General features: G+C 33.2%; 1 protein-coding gene across 1 annotated transcript in view; it reads right to left on the reverse strand.

Annotated features, from left to right (window-relative positions):
• The window catches only part of LOC114335635 (serine proteinase stubble), a 326,052-nt gene that overhangs the window by 23,246 nt on the left and 279,840 nt on the right, over positions 1 to 22,966 (reverse strand). Inside the window, exons 5-6 of the mRNA XM_028285901.2 lie at positions 12,401 to 12,763; positions 10,620 to 10,797 (exon numbers count right to left, since the gene is read on the reverse strand). Of these exons, the coding sequence (XP_028141702.1) occupies positions 10,620 to 10,797; positions 12,401 to 12,763 (541 nt within the window). The remainder of the gene's footprint in view (positions 1 to 10,619; positions 10,798 to 12,400; positions 12,764 to 22,966) is intronic.

Here is a 22,966-nt window from a genome sequence, read left to right on the forward strand (position 1 = left end):
TGAAAACTCAATACTTTTTGAGATATTCGTGGTTGAAAATTGGCCATTTTCATTGAAACATAATAACTTTTCGAACGGTTTTTTGCGAACACCTTAAAAACCATATATATATATATATATATATATATATATATATATATATATATATATATATATATATATATATATATATATATATATATATATATATATATATGATCGGTTTAGAACGTCTTGCGGCGTTGTCCGATTCCCAAATTCCATTCCTTCCTATTTTGCCACAGGTCATCCCTGAGGTCTCGCGCGCTCATCGCTTTCCGGATGCCGGTGGTCCAATTAACTTTCGGTCTCCCTCGCTTCCGATGTTCAGGAGGTTGCCATTCCAGACATTGTTTTGGAAGTCTCTCGTCATTCATTCTGTTTACGTGTCCATACCAGATCAGTTGCCTTCTCTCTATATCTTTCATTATTGTTGCTTCTATTCCCATTCGATTTTTAATGTCTTCATTTCTGATATGTTCTCTTCTGGATATACGTAATGACCTTCTGATTGCATCCATTTCCACTACTTCAATTTTGTTTTTATTTTTTTCTGTAAGCCTCCAAGTTTCAGCATCATATAATAAACTACTCTTAATCATAGTCTCGTAGATATTAAATTTTCTCTTATTCGATATTTGAGTACTCCAAAGAATATTATTGAGACATCGGATTGCTCTTTTTGCTTGTATAATTCTGGAAGTAATTTCTTTGTCATCAGTTCCAGTTTTATCAAATGTAACTCCTAGATATTTATAATCTTGGCAGGCTTCAATTTTTTGATTATTTTCCATAGTAAAATGAATATCGTTCTCTTCTGAACCAACACATAAGTACTTTGTTTTATCTATATTGACGTCCAATCCCCATCTTGAATATTCCTCGACCAACTTACGCATCATGTATTCTATGTCTTCCCTGTCGTTTGCTATTACGACCTGGTCGTCCGCGAACTGGAGCGTGTAGAGGCATGTATTGTTTAGCTCTATGCCCATTCCATTTACTTTCCTCTTCCAACCTTTAAGTGCTGCTGCAACGTAGATTTTAAACAGGGTTGGAGATATGCAACATCCTTGTCTAAGCCCCTTAGTTACTGGAAAGCTAAGTGAGTTTCCTATCTTTACTCGTGAACGTGATCCTGCATATAGATTTTTTAATGCATTGGTGAGAGTGTAGCTTACTGGTGAAGCATGTAGAACTTCCCACATCTTATTTAAGGGTATGTTATCATAAGCTTTTTGTAAGTCAACGAATATCAGGTGCACTTCTCTGTTTCTGGCTGTTTTTTTCTCTATAATTTGTTTTAAACTAAATACGTTGTCTGTACAGGAGCGGCCAGCTCTAAAGCCCCCTTGTTCTTCTTCTTCATATTGGCTATATTCGGACTCTATTAGGTCTCTCAGTATTCTACCATACAGTCTACTGAGTGTGCTGGTCACCGAAATTCCCCTGTAGTTTTTGCAATTTCGCTTATCTCCTTTCTTATGGATGGATGAGATATAAGCCATTTTCCATTCATGAGGCAATGGATGTCCATTTAAGAATTCGACGAAGACTTTTGTTAGCATTCGAAATAGCTTAGCTGTTCCATTTTTAATCAGTTCTGCTGGAATACCTTCTGGACCGCAAGCTTTACCATTCTTTAAGTTTCTCACCGCTTTTATCAGACTTTCTACGTCGATATTTATATGTTCTCCTTCTATTTCTATACCTGATGTAGCTATATTTTCTAGATATTCGCCTCGTTATTCTGTTAACAATTTTTTATAGTGGTCCATCCATTTTTGTGACTGTATACAGTGTATGGGTACTTTTTCTTTATCATTCTTTTTTGCGGAATTTATAAATCTCCAAGCTTCTGTGGTTTTCCTGCCACCTATATATGTGTTTATATCCATACATTTGCGATCCCATAAATCGTTGTTCTCCTTTATAACAGTGTTTTGTTCTGCTCGCTTTATTCTGTTGTACTCTATTCGATCTTCGTCATTTTTAGTATTTAACCATTTTTGGTAAAGCTTCTTCTTGGTCAAAACTAGTTCTTCTATTTCCTCGTTCCACCAGAGTTTATTGCTTGGTTTGGTTTTTGGTTGTTCTCCTAACACTTCTTTGGCACTTTTCTGCATTGCCCAGAGCATGTTTTGATATAGTTCTGTTGTGTTTTCTAAATGCTCATTGAGATTTTGATCTAGTCTTCTTTGATACAGCTCTTTAGTACTTTCATGAATAAAGCTTTGAAGGTTATACTTAGGTTCTTTTATTTCTTCTAGTTGTTCTTCGATTTGATGTTCATTGCTTGTAATATAGGGAACTACAATCTTGCTTTTAACTAGAAAGTGATCAGAGTCGCAGCTTGCTCCTCTCATGACTCTAACATCATTTATTTTTAGCTCTGAAACTTGTTTCACAATGATGTAGTCGATGATTGGTTTTAGATTAAGTAAGGGTTGGTTGCGTCCACGTAAATTTGTGTATATCTTTGTGTTTAAAGAAACCATTGGCAATTTTTAGTCTGTTGTTTTGACATACATAAATTAGTCTATTCCCATTATCGTTGCACGTATCTTCTCCGTAGATGCCTACAATCTCACTATTGTTTTGGTGTCCAGTTCTGCTATTGAAATCACCAAGAATTATGACCTCTCGTGTATTACCGATCTCCTCAATTACGTCATTGAGCTTTTCAAAGAATTCATCCTTCCTGGCAACTGGTTCATCATTAGATGGAGCATACGCCGCAATAATAGTGATTCTTTTTTGATGTAATGCTACATTCATTCGTAGCAGATTTTCGTTGATTGCTTCCCAATCTGTTATATGTTTTTTCCACTTGTGTTTGATGAGTATGGATACTCCTTTTTTGGCTCTTTCGTCTTTACGTACTCCACTATGTAAGTGTATGTATTGTCCGTTTGTTTCTGAACCAACTCCTTTTTTCTTTGTTTCCGTGAGTACAACAATGTCTAATTTGATTTTTTCTACTTCCTTTATTATTATCTCAAGTTTCCCGGTTAGCGATTTGACATTCCATGTTCCTATATTCATTGCCCTTTTCCGTAGCCGTTTTCGTCTTGAAATTTTCCTATCTACATTTCCGAGGCATGGTTTGGGTTTTTTGGTATGTTGTGTTTTTCCTAGTGCTGGAGGACCAGTCCAACGACTAAACCCCCAACTTGGAGGACCAGGATTTTCTGCCGGGGTTTCTTCCCCTCGATTTTATACTATCCCTAAAACCGTCGGGCTGCCACCTCCGCCCCCCAGACCGTTGTGAAGATCTTCTTCTCCGCCCTGGACGCCGTTGTGGACTTCATCCGTAACCCTGGACAAGGGACCCTTAGCAGGTACTAGTTTCCCGGGTCAGGAAACACCTGGAATCTGCGGAAGGCAGGGATTGATTCACTTTCCCTGATAGGACTATCCGAGAAGGAGTTCCTACCCGCTACCGGTTAAAAACCATGCATCTAACTAAAAAAACTATATTAAACATTTTTGTAGGTTATAAAAAAACAAAGAGACACTTGCTTTCATAAATCTTCTAGTTATTATACAAAAAGAGATATGGTAAGTGAAAATAGTTTCGTTTTTAGGTACATTCTCAAATTGGTGTATTCAACTTGATATAACAGAAAAGCGGTCGATTTTAGGTGTATAATGCTACTAACACCTTTTGTAGCGCTTGAAAAGACCTCTAAAGTGAGCTATATGAAAGGTCCATTACATTAAAACTAAGCAAAATATGCTGTAAAAAAAATTGATAACTAATGTATTTTAAGAAAAAATGAGAAGTAGTTTTAACCCCCATCCACCAAAATGTAAATACATCGTTTTGCTTCCACAATATCTTTTATTATAGTGTTATTTCTATGTTTAAAAAGTTGGACGGGTTTAAAATGAATGGCTTTTGAAAAAAAAATCAAATTATAGAGCGCATTTATAAATTTTCTTAAAAATCTTCCTTTTTCTCCATGTAACTTGAAAATGATAAGAGATACAGTAACGAAAAATAAAAAGGAAAGTTTTATCTGAAAAAGCCCTACATTTTGTGTGGTATCTTTTTTTCGCATCTCTTATCTTTTTCGAGTTACATGGAGGAAAAGGAAGTTTTTTAAGAAAATTTAAAAATGCGCTCTATGATTTGATCTTATTGTTTTTTTCAAAAACCATTCATTTTAATCCAGTCCAACTTTTTGAACATAGAAATAACATAACACTATAGTAAAAAGTATTGAAGAAGGAAAACGATGTATTTAAATTGTGATGGATGAGGGGTTAAATATACTTCTCATTTCTTCTTAAAATACATTAGTCATCAATTTTTTGCAGAATATCTCGCTTAGTTTGAATGTAATCGACATTTAGTATTGCTCATTTTAAAGGGCCTTTCAAGCACTAAAAAAGTTATTAGTATCATTATATATACACCTAAAATCGACAGTTTCTCAGTTATTTCAAATTGAATACACCGATTTGAGCATGCAGCAAAAAAAAAACAAACTCTTCTTACCTACCATACCCCTCTTTGTATTTTAACTAGAAAATTTATGAAGGAACGAATCTCTTTGTTTTTTATAACCTACAGAAATATTTTATATAGTTTTTTTGGTATATGCATAGTTATTAAGGTATTCGCAAAAATCCGTCCGAAAAGGTGTAATTTTTCAATGAAAATGTCCAATTTTCAACCAAGAATAACTCAAAAAGTATTGAGTTTTTAAAAAATAATTATAGAACAGTTTTTGCTTAAAATTAGGTTCTCTATGCTGCTCCGTGGATATTTTAACTAAAACATTTTTCACCCCCGAGAAGGGGTGGGAACCACCCCAAGATAAAAGCGCACATCGGCATAGGGTAGACTTTGTTTCTTGAGCTATTCCCTACTTACTTTTAAAATATCGAGTAAATCGATATAGTAGGATGGAATTCGGAGCCAAATACCCTCATTGACTGCCCTAAACGAAGATTATATTTATACACATAGCAAGTACTGGATAATATCTAAAAATTGTGCTAAAATAGCAATTCTTCTGGTAGTAGCTAAAAAAATCATTTAGTAGGGTGTAGGGTACCTACACTTTCTAAGTAACTAAGGATGAGTATAACAAGGATGTGTGAAAGTTTTAAAGGATTCGGTACAAATAGGTTTTAAGTTTTTAAATAAAATACCCTGTAACTCAGTACTCAGTAAGGAGCTATATTATTTAAGTGATTTGGGTTTAATTCTTAATATTTTGAGCCCAGGAATCTACAGTTAAAATATTTTCAATTATTAATGAAACACCCTCTATAGGGTGGAACTCACTTATGGAGGAAAATTATATATTTTAAAAATTTTAGACACGTCAATTTTTATACATAATTTTATAATAATAAATCTGAGCTTTTCAAACGTAAGTTTAAATGGTAGTTTCACGCAAGCTTCGCATAGTCGTAAGCCCTATATTTCATGGAACACCCTAGGGATTTTTAAATTTTAAAAAGCTCCTTAGCAGCCTGATCTCGATAAACTATATCATATAATGTCTCTTATGAATATTACAGGATAAAATTTTGAACAGGATTCATTCCACGAATACCTAATATGCATATACGTTTCTTCTCCTATTTTATTATATTAAATACGATTAAATACTTCGATTAAATACTTTTCCCATTCCTCAAGCATCTTTTGATTTTTCCAAATTCTTTTGCAAATTATCCAAATCCGTTCCTTTACCTTTCCTCCTAGATATTCTATTATCTCCTGTTTTAATTCTATTTATGGCTTCGTCCATTTTCTATCTTGATCTTCTGTAAAATTTCGTTACTTTGTCTTCCTCTAACAGTTTGACCCCAAATATTTTAGAATAATATTCTTGCTAAGTTTCTAATATTTCTATTTTCACCAGTTTAGATGTCTGTTTTTGTCTTTCATTGCTCTTATTTTTCTTTTGTTACCTCTTAACATTTGTGTGCGAGTCCAAAATTATCTAATATTTATTTTATATCCTTCGTTCCTTTAGCTACCTTTAAAATTTTACCAGCTTTTTCTTTTTGCCATTTTGACTGCCCTTTTTACTATATTTTCCTCTATAATATATTCTTTCTTATTGTTTTCTATAAATTTTGATTGTATTTTTTTTCAGGCAGTTTTTTCCTTTTTTAATGTTTTATAATGTAATTTCTTCACTTCACTATTCCGTCCAAATGTTTGATAAATTTTATTATTCCGCATGCTTCTTCTCTCTGACCGCTTATTTTTCTTTTAAATATTTTCACATTTCTTAGTGATTTCGTTGAACTTCTTCAATTTATAATTTTTTTTGGAACTCTTCGTTGGCTTCGTGCTGGTATTTTTGTTGTATTTCTCTCTTCTTTAGTTTGTGTACTGCTATTTTTATGTACTCAGTTCCTTCTTCTTTTCTTTATGGTCTTATTCTTCTGCTAGCACTAATCTATACTGAGATCCTATTTCGAATTATCTTCTTGTTTCCTTCATTTACTATGGTAGGGGAGCCCAAGCGGGGATTTTTGCAGTTACTCGAGCGCATCAGATTATTACATGGGGAGAAACCTTGTACCCTGAAAATGTACCTCTACATTTTATATACAGGGTGTCCAGAAACTCTACCGACAAACAAAGACAGGAGATTCTTCAGAAAATTTTAAGATAATTTAACCCAATTCACTTAGTCCGAAAATGCTTCCTAAGGGAGCTAGAGCTCTTTGACGATGGCGTTTTGTAATTAGTTTTTCTTAAATACCTCCAGAACGCTTCTATTTAGAAAAACAAAAATTGGTACGCGTATTTATCTACAAGATATAAGTCTAATCCATCCATTGCAAATTTCTAGTACCGATCTTAGGCGTCCGTTTTGGGTAGGACAACGATTATTTTATCGCATAACTTTTTTATCTTTAACTTTTATGCATTCCTGATACTGGATTATAAAATTGTGAAGTATTCTAGTACTGAAAGGTACTCTTGTTTTAAATCGGTAGGACACACCGTTTTCTAGAAAAATCGATTTGAAATTTTTTCGCTTTGTAAATTAAAAAAAAAATCAAAAAAACTGTATAGAAAGACGAAAACTGGTACATTTATTTATACTCCAGAGATAAATCGATTTCATTAATTGCGAATTTCTAGTACTGGTCATAGGCGTCCCTTTTGGGTAGATCAACAGTTATTTTATAGCATAACTATTTGTCTTGAATGTTTGAGCATTTTTGACACTAGATTATTAAATTATGAGGTATTCGAGTACTAAAAGTTACTCTTACTTTATGTTGGTAAAATACTTCGTTTTTTGTTGAAAAGTTTTTTCAATTTTTTTTCAAATTCCAAAAACGAAAAACTTTCAAATCGATTTTTCTAGAAAACGGTGTGTCCTACCGACTTAAAGCAAGAGTACCTTTTAGTACTAGAATACCTCACAATTTAATAATCCGGTGTCAAAAATGCATAAAAGTTACGGACAAAAAAGTTATGCGATAAAATACCCGTTGCTCTACCCAAAACGGACGCCTATGAGCGGTCCTAGAAATTTGTAATGGATGGAATCGATTCATCTCTGAAAAGTAAATAAGCGTACCAATTTTCGTTTTTCTAAATAGAAGCGTTCTGGAGGTATTTAAGAAAAACTAATTTCATGACGCCATCTTCAAAGAGCTCTAGCTCCCTTAAAAAGCATTTTCGGACTAGGTGAATTGGGTTAAATTGTCTTAAAATTATCTAAGGAATCTCCTGTATTCGCTTGTCGGTAGAGTTTCTGGACACCCTGTATATGTTACAGTTCAAGTTGATTCTCAGTTAGAGTTGACTCCAACTAGTTGGAGTCAACTCCAACTGAAACGAGCAGTTAAAGTTGATTTTAAAAATGTAAATCAACTTTTACTAGTTGGAGTTGACTCTTCCTGGATCGATTCAGTAAATGTTGATTATACGAGAATCTCAAGTGCATTTTTGATGAGTGTGCGTTTCTTTGTTTTTACCGTTTCAACTACTTATTAGTATAGCCTGTAACGTCGCCCCCGTTAGGTAAATTATTTTGATTCGATATTTTGCACAAACTTACTCAAAGAAATACATTCGTATAACAATCCTTATAACAAATACACAGGGTGTCACGCGGTACCGCAGTCGAAAAATTGTTTAACCAATTTTTGTTAACCAAATTCACAAAAATAATTTTTATCTACTCTATCTCATATTATGTAAAGCAGCGGTTCTCAATCTGTGGCACATGTACCACTGGTGGTACATATCATTATTTGCCGTCCTGCCAAAGACAAACCATTTTCATTTCCAATAATGACACGAGCCGTCTCACCGTGCCTCGGAAAGCACGTTAAGCCGTCGGTCCCCCTGGGCTAGTGTACATCGACACTAGTTACTTGAAACAGGGTTAAAGATGAATTGGCGCCGGAACTGTCCGAAAGGCAAAAATGCCATACGATATTATATATTATGAAAGTCAGAAACTAAAAAAAAAAACAAAAATTAAAGCCACCTCTATAAGACCCTGAAGAAATTTTTGTCATTATTTCATTAATAAGATATTATTTTTAATTATCAACAATGAGCGCTAAGCGTGTATTGAGGCGGCCGTCAATGTGAGTGCGAGTGAGATTCCCCATTGGACGGCCGGAATGGTGCATCTCTTTAGCACTCACCATTGACGGCCGCCTAATACGCACTTAGCGCTCATTGTTAATAATTAAAGGTAAAGCTTAGTAATAAAATATGTAGCGACAAAAATTTTCTGCGTTATAAAGAGAGACTACTGTAGTGACAAAAATTTCTGCTGGATCTTGTAGAGGAGGCTATAAACTTTGATTTGGTCACTTTCTGACTTTCATAATAATGGATTTTAACCGAGTTTTAAGCCTTGAAAATGGCTATTTTCGCATTTTTCAAATTTTAAATCGCGTATAACTCGACAACAATCAATTTTAGAGAAAAATCACACAATACCTTTTTTTGCTCAGAATAACCCAAATGATCTAAAAAAAATTGTTAGAAGTGAAAAAATTATTTTTGTGAATTTATCTAAAAAATTGTTTAAACAGTTTATCGATCAAGGTACTGCCTGGCACCCAGTATATTTGTTATAAGGACCTCTTTTTGAGTAAGTTTGTGAAAAAAAATTCGAATCGGAGTAATTTACCTAACGGGGGCGACGATAAAGCCTAGACTAATTTTAACATATTCAGTAACATTTAGTTTTTAGAATCGGCTGTTTGTGTGAATCAGAATCAACTTTTACTAAATGGCATTGGGAAGAGTATACTTTTCCTAGTTGGAGTCTACTTTTACTAGTAAATGTTGAATATAAATCTTCATTTTATATTTATAATCAACTTTTACTGAAACCAGCCGTTAGAGTCGACTCCAACTAGTTGGAGTCAACTCCAACTGGATAATCAACTTGAACTGTAACATATATATCTATTGGCTATTAATGCAAAGGAGTTAGTTAAGGGGGGACCGAAAAAAAATCTATCCTTAGAAAAACTCGAATTCGTCAGATTAAGATAAGGTAAGTTAAGTACATGCAAAACAGTGTATATTTCAAAAATCTGACGATTTGAGCGGGACGTAAGAAAATGGGTGAGTCCCAAAATTTTACAAGAAAAAAGCGAATATTTCGTCAAATTAAGGACAGATCGAAAAACTAAAAAATACATACTTAATATTTTTCAAAAATCTATCGAATGATACCAAACACGACACCCCACGGAAAGGGGTGCGTGGTAAATTTAATATTTTAAAAACGAATCCCGCGATATTTCGCGAAATGAACATCAGATGGAAAAACTGAAAAGTGCACGTATTCAATATTTTCGAAAAATTTATCGAAGGGCACCAAACATGACCCCCCACGGAGTTGGCTTACTTTAAAATCTTAAATGGGAGCACCCATTTTTTATTGCAGATTTGGATTTCTTACGTAAAAATAAGTAACTTTTATTCGAGACATTTTTTCGAATTATGAGTAGATGACGCTATAATCTAAAAAACGATTGTTGGAAATGGAAAATTAAATTAAAAATGGAAAGTCCCCACTAAAATGGAAAACTTTACTTAACTTTTTTTTGGTTTTAGGACCTAGTCTTCACAACCTAATAAGTCCTCAAAGCGCTCGATTGAATGCACATTTAGCATACTTTGCTCCCCTACCATTTTGTAATACGTTGTAAAATTATATTATGTACTTTTAAAATTCATTCTACGGGGACGTATATATGAGTATGTATTATATGTTTTTTTCTACTGATTGTAGTCCCATTGTAATCTTGTATTGCAAGATATTAAATTTACATTTAAACCTTTGTACCTATAAGTATACCTAATGGCTATTGGGCGAAATAATTAAAAATAATATATTAATGAACTAATAACTATCCAAGTAGATTAAGTCAATTTATTCATTGTTAAATCATCATTATTCAAAATAACAGAGAAATACCCTTTGATAATATTAAAATAGGCATTAATAATTCGATATATATGTATAAATTCCAAAATTTGTCATAATACCCTTCAAAGCCTAGGGCTTATGGAAACAAACAAATATGTTACGGAATCCAAAGCTCCAAACCAAAATAATAATAATACCTACTTATCAACGCAATGCGCAGCAGTAATGGCCCAGTTTTCATTCAACAGAGCAGCACCACACTTGTGCAAGTATGTGGACGTCCTCCATTGACGCAACGAGATCTGCCACGGCCATTTCCCGAAGGATGACTTCTCTCCACCCACTATCCTCGCCTCAGGGTACATACGTCTGCCGCATACTGTTCTCAACAGAAAAAAATTAAATTAGCATTTTAATGCATACCAAACAGGAAAGTTGAGATATGTATGAGTGTGTGGCTGGTGGTATACACCAATAAGAAAAGGAAAACAACAGTTTTATCTGTGTTTATGTAAAACAAAACATGTTTTGATATTTTAACGTGAAAATGATAAATCGGAAAAATATTTAAAATGCAGTGAAGCATATTTATATAAATACGAGTTGGATTGGAAAAATATTTTTCTCTTAAATACAGAATTTATATCCGGAATTTGATTACCATTATGTAAAATTGTGTAAAATAATTTTAAATGTGTTTTATCTCGTCTTCTTCATACAGGGTTGGATATAATTTCGGTAAATCATTCTTGATTTCCATCAATCCCTAAAAATGATTTTAAACCGATCTAGTCTGTCACATTATTGAGCCACGAACATTGTCTTCTGCCTAGACATTTCTCAATTCAATCTTATATCATCCATCAGCATCAACATTGCCTCTGCAACCCATAGTGGGTATTGGCCTGTTCTAGAATTAGTAGTTTTCATTCCTTCCTATCCTTCGTCTTGGTTTTCCAATTTCGTACTCTTAACACTCGTGCCTTTTCTCCTCACTCCATCTAATCTTTAGTTATGAATGTGTTTGTATGGCTCCATATCCTTCATTATCTTTAAGTGGTCTAGCGACTGTAGCCTGTTTATTTTGATGGGCCTACCAATACTAGGCTCACTACAAAGGTTGTAAAGCTCAAAATTGTAGAGCCTACGCCATAATCCGTTTTCCTACACCCCTTTATAAATAGCATTAAATATCTGAGGATGAACAGATGGAAAGAATATTTCTAAGAGATGCTACTCACTCACTGCTATCATGAAGAAAACAATGTAGCGAACCAAAGAGTAGAAGTAGACAATGTAGACCCTACAACCATAAATGAACTGCAAGAAGCTATTGCAGAAATGAAAAACGGAAAAGCACCAGGCTATGACAGAGTAACCAGTGAAATGATCAAATAAATGGGACAAAATGCAACAGAGCTATTATTAAAAATATTTAATGCAGTTTGGAAAGAAGAACAGATAGGTACCGATGGACTGACAGAAGGCACAGACAGTGCCGATTTATAAAAAGGGCGATAGAACAGATTGCAACAATTACAGAGGAATAACAATGCTAGGACAATGCATCCCAAGTATGGATTATATGCGCCGAATTCACCCCTGACCAGTCGCCTAGCAACTATATCCACCCCTTCTTCGGACAAGGCACCCCCGAATAAGTTCCATCGGTGACCGAACCCTTGGGATGCCTCGAGCTCTCTGAAATTTGGGATCCTGGAAAATGGCTCTTACCTAAAAGCGATAAGAATCACTTAAAATAACGCAAAGACAGTTTTGTAAGAAACAAAATATACATAGAATGATAAAAAGTGCAGGTGTATGTGACCTGACAAATACACGGAGACCACTAGGATATCCCAACAGAACTATTGTTGACATAGTTTTTTATTTTAAAATGGAATCTATATTATTGATATGGGTTTTTAGCTGAACTCTGCTGACCTGAGCAAGTATTGATTATAACATTCAAATAGTCTTACCATCAGTGAAATCGCTCATATTAACAGGTTGTTCAAAATTTTCCAACGGTGGTGTTGTATTGATAGTAGAGTTGTCAGCTGTGTCCGTTTCATTCTCAATAGTTACAACTTCGATAGTACTCGAAGAAATACTAGAACTATCTGTTGCTGTGGGTGCTTCTGTTGTAACGTTTTGAACTGTTGGTTTGTCGAACGGTGTAGGTAAAGTGATAGGTCCAAATGTAGAGCTGCTTGTAGATATGGAGGAAACGGAACTGGAAGGTAAGACTGTTGTTGATGAGTCCATGGAAGGTGGCATTGTTGCATTGGACGATACGCTTGGCAGTAATACCCAACCATCTGGTGTAGTTATTGGCACCCAATCTAAATCAAAATAATAATGTTAAGACTTTTATTGAGTGTTTATGAAATTGTACGTAGAAAATTTATTTATTGCCAAAGAGCACCTCTCACCAAGATAGACAAAATGTCTTCTCTCTCAGAATTCATGTTTTTTATGTTTTTTACAGTATATGTATTTAAAAAATAAGACTTGTGTAATATGTTTAAAAAATAAGTGCAATTTTAACAATCCCCGTCTTCCTTCCCCGCCACCAACCCCATTTTTTGGTTTTTATTTTTTTTTTAGGTGATATACACTCAATTTAAAAATTTCAAATAATTCAGACGCATGGTTAAGGCCTTTGCAAAATATGTGCACTTTTTATAGACACGTAGGTTGAGTGTACGTAACTTCAAAATGTATTTTTATTTTTTTTTTGGAGAAAAGCGTAGGTATAACGTTTTTTGAGATGGCAACGTGTTTATTATTTTTATTTTGTATACTTTATCAAACACTATATTTCTATTTTCCTTATTTTTCCGTAACATGCGCGTCCTTCAAAAATTCGAAAAACTGGTCTGTAGGGGTGTTTGGGGATTTTACTCAATTTATTAGAATTAGATCAAGTCAAGGTTTTTTTTATAGACTATAGATAATTTAAGTAACTTATTTGAAGCAACTTAGTTCTTCAAGATATCAAAGACAAACACGTTAAACCCTCAAAAAGAACGCATAAAACCCCCATGTTTTTAGTGTCAAACATCAACGAAATATTTAAGCATTCAATAAATTGCAAAATCATCTCAATGAACTAGAGGACTGGCTTAGATGCTGGAAAATAAACGCCAACAGAAACAAATCTGGTCAACTAAATTTCACAAATTGAAGAATTAGATATCCACAACTACACCTAAATAATTCATCTACCTATACCAATAAAAACAGAAGTAAAGTACCTATGCGTTCATCTAGACGAAACACTTACTTGGAAATCACATAACGTAGCCAAACGACGACACCTCGACCTAAAAGTTAAAAATATGAACTGGATAATCAACAGAAGACGATCGCAACTTTCATTAGAAAACAAACTGAGTAAACTGACCATCTATAAAACAATACTCAACCCAGTGTAGACAAACGGAATCGAGCTGTGGGTCTGTAGCAAACCATCCAACACCCAAATACTACAGACATTCCAGTCAAAGACTATTCGCATATCAGCTAAAGCACTATGGTACGTGTCAAAACAAACCATTCATGCAGACCTTAACATTCCTTTCATCAATGATGTGGTCGCTGACCACTTCAGAAGATACATGAATCGCAGCACAAACCATCCAAATCATCTCATATACGAATTATTCAACCCTCCACTGATTGACAGACGCCTAAAAAGACGCCAGAAGACCTAGCTGGTAGGTAAATTCCAGAGAGTCGTCAATCGACGACACCTGCCACAAACCAAGAACTTATATCACTTACTTATTACTTTATTGAAGTAGATTTTAAATTAGTAATAAATAAATATTTTTGGTGGGTTTGAACGTATTTCTACAATTTTTAAATTTCCTAAAGGACTCAGTTACTTTACATTATATAACCTATAAAAAACCTTAATTTGATCTATTTTCAAGTCTATAAAATGGGGAAAATCTCCAAAAGACAGTTTTTCGGACTTTTGAAGGTGGCGCATCTTACGGAAGAATCTGAAACCAATTACAAATATAGTTTTTAATAAAATAAGACACACAAAAATAAAAAAATAGATAGTAGAAGTAAAAAGAAAGTTATACGCTTTTGTCCAAAAAAATGTAATTTGGAGTTATTTACTAGAATTCTGGATCACTCACCTTACGGATCTATAAAAAATATACCTACATGTCATTTAAAAACCTCAACTAAGCGTGGGAAGTTTTTGAAATTTATAAATTGATTATTTTACATCTCACCTAAAAAAAAACAAAAACGAAAAAATTACGTTTTTGGAGGTTAGGTGGAGAGGAGGGGGTAGGGTGTTAAAATTGATCTTAGTCTTATTTTTTATCTAACAATAAAACACTGAAAACGTTAGTTTTCTATACTTCCACAAAATTTATTACAACTTTTTTATTCTCTTATTTTTTGATCACATAGGACTAAAAAAATGAAAAAAAATTAAATGCTGGGAGTGAGACTATTTTGCCTATAATACCGGGGGACCCTTTAAGGCTACGGCCAGACAAGCGACAATTTACGGTGCCGTAAGAGCAGTAAAATGAAGTGCGAAAATGGGTCCTCTCCTATGTTGCTATGTTGCTGCGCGATATTTTACAGCTCAGTCTGGCCATCCACTACACTCACCGTGGAACCCATTTTCGCGCTTCATTTTACTGCTCTTACAGCGCCATAAATTGTTGCTTTTCTGGCCGTAGCCTTATACAGTTTAAAATATCGCCATTTTATCGTCTGTTAAAAACTCGGAGTACACACAAAATAATAAATTATTGCAAACTCTCTAATGAAATATGTTCAGAATTTATAAAAAGGCTGTAGACTTTTTTGGAAATGACGTAAATACAAATATTTCTTGAAACACTTTGTAGTAGCATATTTCTTGGAAATCTGTTAAAAGATAAACTCTTAACTAATTAGTATTCCATGTGGAAATCAACCCCCGTGGTGCAGGGTGAAGTTGATATTTTTAATTATCTAAAAGTTCGTTCATTAATCTTCTCTTTCAAAAGATAACAATTCTTTTAATCCCAAGAGAAACATATGAAAAAAGGAAACTAGTTGAATAATTAGCTTACATAATAATATATCTTAACAATTCACCTATATTTTTAAACCAAAATGTGTCTAATTTGAGAATTTAGAAAATAAGTTCCAGAAATTGTGTCAAATATTTCAAGTTCAAAGCTATTCCTGGTCAAATCAACACACTTTGAATTAGTTTTTGTCTTGACGTATTAGATTTTGTTAAAATTTAGAGTTAGTAGCCTGATCAAAGAGCAATCTGACCCAAAAAAAAATAAAGGAAGGACGAAAATTTGGAAGTAGGTAGTTAAAATTGTCTATTATTATATAAGAAAAAGTTTACAATTCACCCTTCTCGTGGGTGAAAAATATATATTCAAAATACGCCCGGAATTGGATAAAATGATGTAGTCTAAGCAACTTTTGTTCTATAGAGTTTTTTCCCTATGGCAATACATTTCGAGTTATTTGCGAGTGGATATGTTCATTTTTAACAAAAAAACATGGTTTTGGACGGTTTTTGGCAAATGACTCAAAAAGTAAGTACCTTATCAAAAAAAAAAAAAATATTCTTAGCAAAAATATAGCTTAAAAAAGTGAAAAAAATGGTGTATGTATGAAATATATAGACCAAGTAGAAGCAAAGTTGTAGCTAATGAAAAGTAGGTTCTTCTTCGTCAAATTCCAAATCGAATATTTCAACGTGAAATAACCAAAAAACGCAGCATTTTTCGGGGAAAACTCGTTACAAATTTTTTAAAGTGTTTAAAAAGGTTTCTTTTTGTTTTTTAAAAAAACTTTTAACATTAAAAGTAAGTGAGTTATGCTCAAAATATTGTTGGTCCCTTTTATTTTTTGATAAAAAGAATCGCGAAATCACCCCCTAAGTAGCATCCCAAATAAATTTAATCGTTACAGCTTCATAAGTTACTTTTCTTATGTATTCTGTTTATATAATCATTAAGTTTCATAGGTTCAAAGTACTTATTTTTGAACAGGCTGTAGTTAAAATGGCTTGAACGAGTAACTAATCACGAGTTTATGCCAATTTTGAACAGCCATAGAATAACCAATTTTTGTCTAACAAGCAAAGAAAAAATCCAAAATATTCAGAAAAGCAAAAGATACATTTTATTACTCTTTGAGATTTTTGGTATTACTAATAATTTTTAAGATATTTTGAAAAAAAAAAGATGTTTTTTCAAAATTAAAAAAAAAGTGATGAACTATAGTCATAGTTGCTGATATTAGCACATTGTGTAAATGTTAGGATATAAAAAGTCTAATGCTCATAATCTTATTGAAGGTTTTATTTACTACAGTTTGTGGGCGACCGGTTTCGGCGTTTACAATTTGTATGTCATCATCACGCCCTTCAGAATCTGAACAAAGACATCAGTACAAGAAATATACAATGTACAATGTGGTGTTAGATTGTAACATCGAGTCCCTATGTCTCCCTCGATCTCAAACTCATATGATTTTCCAAATGTGTTACTTAGTTGCCTGGGTGTTCTAAATTGTATAGTTCTTAGGCCCCCATATAAAATTATTATTTATGACCACACCGTTGAAACTTTTTGTACTTGTTATTTGGGTGGAGTCGGACAAATTTCGAGCTTAGCGCATCATGGCAGTGGGGCGTTTGTCTGTCAAGCGGTCACGAAGTTGTCAATTTTATGCAAGAAAAAAATTTATAACCACATTGGTCATTTTATTTTAATCAATGGTTTTTATCTTATAAACAGCGAAAATAATTTTGTCGGACAAAAATATTGGGGCATACGACGCGTCGGACACGCTAAATATGTCAAATTTATGAAAATAATAAATTTATTACCACATTGCTAATTTTATCAGAATATACCATAAAACATTTTTACAATAATGTGGTAACCTTGTCGGACAATTTTCACGGGGCATATGCGCAGTCGGACGAGCCGAAGATGTCAATTTCCTGAAAATTTTTTATTTATTACCACAGATGTCGTTTTTATTTTGTGCTGTTCTTTTACATGTGTAATGCATATTGGATCACTTGTCGGACAAAAATAATGGGGCGTTTTGGAGATACAGGGTGTCAAAGTGAAACTTTTTTTTTATTTATTATTGAATATTTCCTGACAGGTATGAGATAACAACATGAAATTTGGTATGTGGGGGTTTTTTGGGTCGAGGACTAAATTCCCTACCAAAAATTATGTGTTGCCCAGAGGGCGCCACATACGCCTTTCAGCACTCATTTATTACGTTCAATTCTTTTTTCCCTCACTCTGTATAATTTTGATATTAAAATTTTTATTTTCCTATTAGTTTTACTTAAAAAAGGTATACTTCTTTCATCTCCCTAAACTCAACCGTTTTCGAGATAAACGCATTTTAAATCTGCGATACACAATCATTTTTAGCATAATATCATTGTAGTTACACCCGAAAAATAACTTAAGACCATAAAATTATCCAAAAATGTATCGCAAATTTCTTCAAATGGAATTTGCGATGCAATGACATAAATTTGAGAACTGGCACAATTATTATGGTATTAAATTATTTTTCGGGTGTAACTACAATGATATTATGCTAAAAATGATGGTGTATCGCAGATTTAAAATGCGTTTATCTCGAAAACGGTTGAGTTTAGGGAGATCAAAGAAGTATACCTTTTTTAAGTAAAACTAATAGGAAAATAAAAATTTTAATGTCAAAATTATACAGAGTGAAGTATAAAAAAAATTGAACGTAATAAATGAGTGCTGAAAGGCGTATGTGGCGCCCTCTGGGCAATACACAATTTTTGGTAGGGAATTTAGTTTTCTCGATTCAAAAACCCCACATACCAAATTTCATGTTGTTATCTCATACCTGTCAGGAAATATTCAATAATAAATAAAAAAAGTTTAACTTTGACATCCTGTATCTCGGTTATTATAAACTTTGTACTAAGATAAGTTTAAATCTAAGCTAACTAACTAAGCTTAAATCGGTCTATTTTTACCTCAGGAACCTGACGTTAACCTATGGCCCATTATTTACCAAATTTTACCTGTATATAAATTAAATGAAATTGAATGTATTGTTTCTCGACTCCACGTTAAGATATATTATATGGTCGCCTTTCTATGATTATCTCTCAAATGATCTAGTGTCCATCGAATGTACACTAGAGTTTTTTTTTCTATTCGAAATAGAATAAAAAATTATTTTAATGGCCGGTAAATGAACTCGTATTGCTCTATTTTTAAATAAATCTATCTAAATTTAGCGTCGCAACCACTACAACTACATAAACCATTTCGGCGATAATGGTCAAATGGATTATACTTTTGGAACTAGATACCTTCTAATCGGTATTACCGATTTTGATCACTAAATATGAGTTTGAAACATATTGAGAAGTAATGTCTGATGCATCCAAGGTCAAGTAGGATAACTGAAGGTATTATAGGACTATTGAGCTTGAAAAACCGGTTTTCCTATAGGAAATAGATTTGATCACACTTATGAAGGCTATAACTTAAAAATTCGAATTTTCCCAACATACACCGATAGACGCATCTGGTGTCCTTAGTTGTTGGCGCAATTTGTAGGTTGAAATTTTGAGTAATTGTCTAAAAACCAAAATTTTCAAAGTTTAGTTTTTCGGTTTTTCAGCTGTACTGAGCCGTGTGTATCTCTGATCCTAACCACTTAAGCACTATTTGAAAGCTTAACTCAACACTATTAATCTGGTGTACTTTCGGTTTTCCTGTCTCTCCTTGAACCTAAGATATATACCCCAAAAAATATGCCGTTTTGTACCTACGAAGCCCTATAGCTGGCTTATGGGTGGTCGAAAGTCACAAGCTATACCGGTTCTGAATCGGCCCTGACCCCCTCTTAAAACATAGAAAAGAAATTCAGATCGGTATAACTTTTCCACAAACATACACACAAACATACAAAACATTATCCCCTTTTTAAATAGAAATTGAATAAAATTTCTGAGATCGGTAACTTTTGAATGGTATATACAATTTTCAAAATGGCAATGGGATAAGACAGGGAGATTCCCTGAGTCCTCTGTTGTTCAACCTGATCATGGAAGAAATAATAAAAAAAGTAAGAACAAAAAAAGGATACCAAATGAGAGAAAAACCACTTAAAATAATCTGCTATGCAGACGACGCAATACTAATCTCTCAAAGTGAAGATGATTTACAACTTATGCTGCACGAATTTAATATAACCGCTAGAAAATTTAACATTTTAATTTCCCCAAAAAAGACTAAATGCATGGTTACAACAGTAGATCTAATAAAATGTAAATTAGAGCTGGAGGGTCAAATAATAGAACAAGTCATGGAGTTTAAATATCTAGGCATCACACTATGCAACTATGGAAAACTCGAAACAAAAGTGGAAGCTCAGGTGAATAAAGCAAACAGAGCCGCAGGTTGCCTGAATGAAACAATATGGAGAAATAAAAACATCAGAAAAAAAGTGAAAGGCAGAATTTACGAAAGAGTCATCAGACCAATAATGACATACGCGGCAGAAACACAACCTGATACAGAAAGGACAAAAAAAAGCTATAGAAACAGCAGAGATGAAAACATTGCGAAAAATCAATGGTAAGACGCTGTGTGATAGAGCTAGAAGTGTAGATATATGAAGGGGATGCAAGGTGGACAACATTAATAACTGGATGAAAAGCAGAAGAGTAGAGTGGAACGACCACATAAGCCGAATGACAACAAATAGAGTAGTAAGAACGGACAGAGACGGTTCCCCATTAGGAAGACGATCAGTGGGAAGACCACGAAAAAATGGAATGACAACTTACTGGAGGCACATTGAAAAACAGACAGAGTAATGTCTATATAAAAAGAAGAAGAAGAAGAGAAGAATTTTCAAAATTAAACATGCGTTGGAAAGGTAATGTTCAGTACTATAAGAAGCCGTAAAATCGGACTTAAATTTTTGAAATTTTTGGGAGTTTTGGGGACGAGAACGAAAAACAGACCCTAAATGGTAATGGCCGTAACCGTAACATCCACACCCTTGTACCAAAATGGATGGTTGGCATATTTCTCTTTTCATATATTTTAAGATTGGATTTGGGCCAATTTTTTTCAATTCAGTCACATTTAGAAAATCGAAAATTTCTTGTATAATATAGTGTCGCATATACGGGAACAGCCGTTCTCTGGGATATAAAAAAATAATAAGCATCAAGGAGACCAAAGCGAACTATAAACAATTTTTCTCGGTTAGATCTACATAGATCAAACTGAAAATTTGTAGAAATACTCCTTATAATGTTTATAAGGACGTAACGTAGAAAACATTCCAAAATTTTAGAAAAATTTTCCGAAATTTTCCTTCTTGTCGGAAAATCTTTTTGGAAAATTTTGGGTACAACTCACCGTCATGCCCTTTTAAGTGTTGTACATAGCGTATGTACCAATTTATAGCTAAATCAATTCAAAAGAAACCGAGAAACACTGTTTTAAATTTTTTTTTGATAATACCTCCTCCTCGATAGCCTAAAAGACTTAAGCTTTCTGTTCGTTTGCCCCAACATTTTTGTCAGACAATTAGATTTTTTGTTCAAGAATATAATTACTTGTAATTTACTGCCTTTGTCGGAAAAATGGTTTTAAAGATAAGGGATGCACGAACCCAGCAGAGTTTAAAAGAATAATTTATTAATAAAAATTAAATTTTTTGTCCGATTTTGGATTTGACCCAATATTTTTGTCGGACACTTAGATTTTTTATTTAGAATATAATTACTTATAACCTGATACTTGTGTCGGAATTTTTTTTAATTGAAGAAAAAAAACTACAGAACGATGTTTGTCGTTGTTCAAGGAGTATGTAGTCAAATATCAGATCACAATTTTTCTAAAATTATCCCTCTTGTCGGAAAATTTTTAAAGAAAATTTTGGGTACAGCTCTACGTCATACCCTTTTAAATGTTTTACCTTTTAAATGTACCAATTTTCAGCTATATCGATTTAAAAATAACAGAAAAACTGTTTTAAAATTTTTTTTTGATAATACCTCCTCGTCGATAGCCTAAAAGAATTAAGTTTTCGGTTCGTTTGCCCCAACATTTTTGTCAGACAATTACATTTTTTGTTTCAGAATATAATTACTTGTAAGTTACTACCTTTGTCGGAAAAATGGTTGTAAAGATAAGGGATACACGAACCCAGCATAATTTAAAAGAATAGTTTATCAATAAAAATTAAATTTTTTGTCCGACTTTAGATTTGCCCCAATATGTTTGTCGGGCACTTAGATTTTTTGATTTGGAATATAACTACTTATAACCTGATACATGTGTCGGAAATGTTTTTTTAATTCGAGAAAAAAAACTACAGAACGATCTTTGTCGTTGTTCAAGGAGTATGTACACAAATTATCAAATCACAATTTTTCTAAAATTTTCCCTCTTGTCGGAAAATTTTTTAAAAAATTTTGGGTACAGCTCTAAGTCATACTCTTTCAAATCTTTTACTTAATGTGTGTACCAATTTTCAGCTAAATCGATTTAAAAAAAACCGAGAAAAACTGTTTTAAATTTTTTTTTGATAATACCTCCTCGTTGATAGCCTAAAAGAATTAAGTTTTCTGTTCGTTTGTCCCAACATTTTTGTCAGCCAATTAGATTTTCTGTTTAAGAATATAATTACTTGTAACTTACTGCCTTTGTCGGAAAAATGGTTTTAAAGATAAGGGATGCACGAACCCCGCATAATTTAAAAGTATAGTTTATTAATAAAAAATAAATTTTTTGTCCGACTTTGGATTTGCCCCACTATTTATGTCGGACACTTAGATTTTTTGATTTGGAATATAACTACTAATAACCAGATACATGTGCCGGAAAATTTTTTTTTAATTTGAGAAAAAAAACTACAGAACGCTGTTTGTCTTTGTTCAAGGTGTATGTACACAAATTATCAGATCACAAGTTTACTAAAATTTTCCCTCTTGTCGGAAAATTTTTAAAAAATTTTGGGTACAGCTCTAAGTCATACCCTTTTAAATCTTGTACTTAATATGTGTACCAATTTTCAGCTAAATCGATTCAAAAATAACCGAGAAAAACTATTTTAAATTTTTTTTTGATGATACCTTCTCGTCGATAGCCTAAAAGAATTAAGTTTTCTCTTCGTTTGCCCCAAGATTTTTGTCAGACAATTAGATTTTTTGTTTAAGAATATAGTTACTTGTAACTTACTGCCTTTGTCGGAAAAATGGTTTTAAAGATAAGGGATGCACGAACCCCGCATAATTTAAAAGTATAGTTTATTAATAAAAATTAAATTTTTTGTCCGACTTTGGATTTGCCCCACTATTTATGTCGGACACTTAGATTTTTTGATTTGGAATATAACTACTAATAACCAGATACATGTTCCGGAAAATTTTTTTTAATTTGAGAAAAAAACTACAGAACGATGTTTGTCGTTGTTCAAGGAATATGTACACAAATTATCAGATCACAAGTTTT

The sequence above is a fragment of the Diabrotica virgifera genome, chromosome 6 (genome assembly GCF_917563875.1).
Source record: "Diabrotica virgifera virgifera chromosome 6, PGI_DIABVI_V3a".
NCBI lineage: Eukaryota > Metazoa > Arthropoda > Insecta > Coleoptera > Chrysomelidae > Diabrotica > Diabrotica virgifera.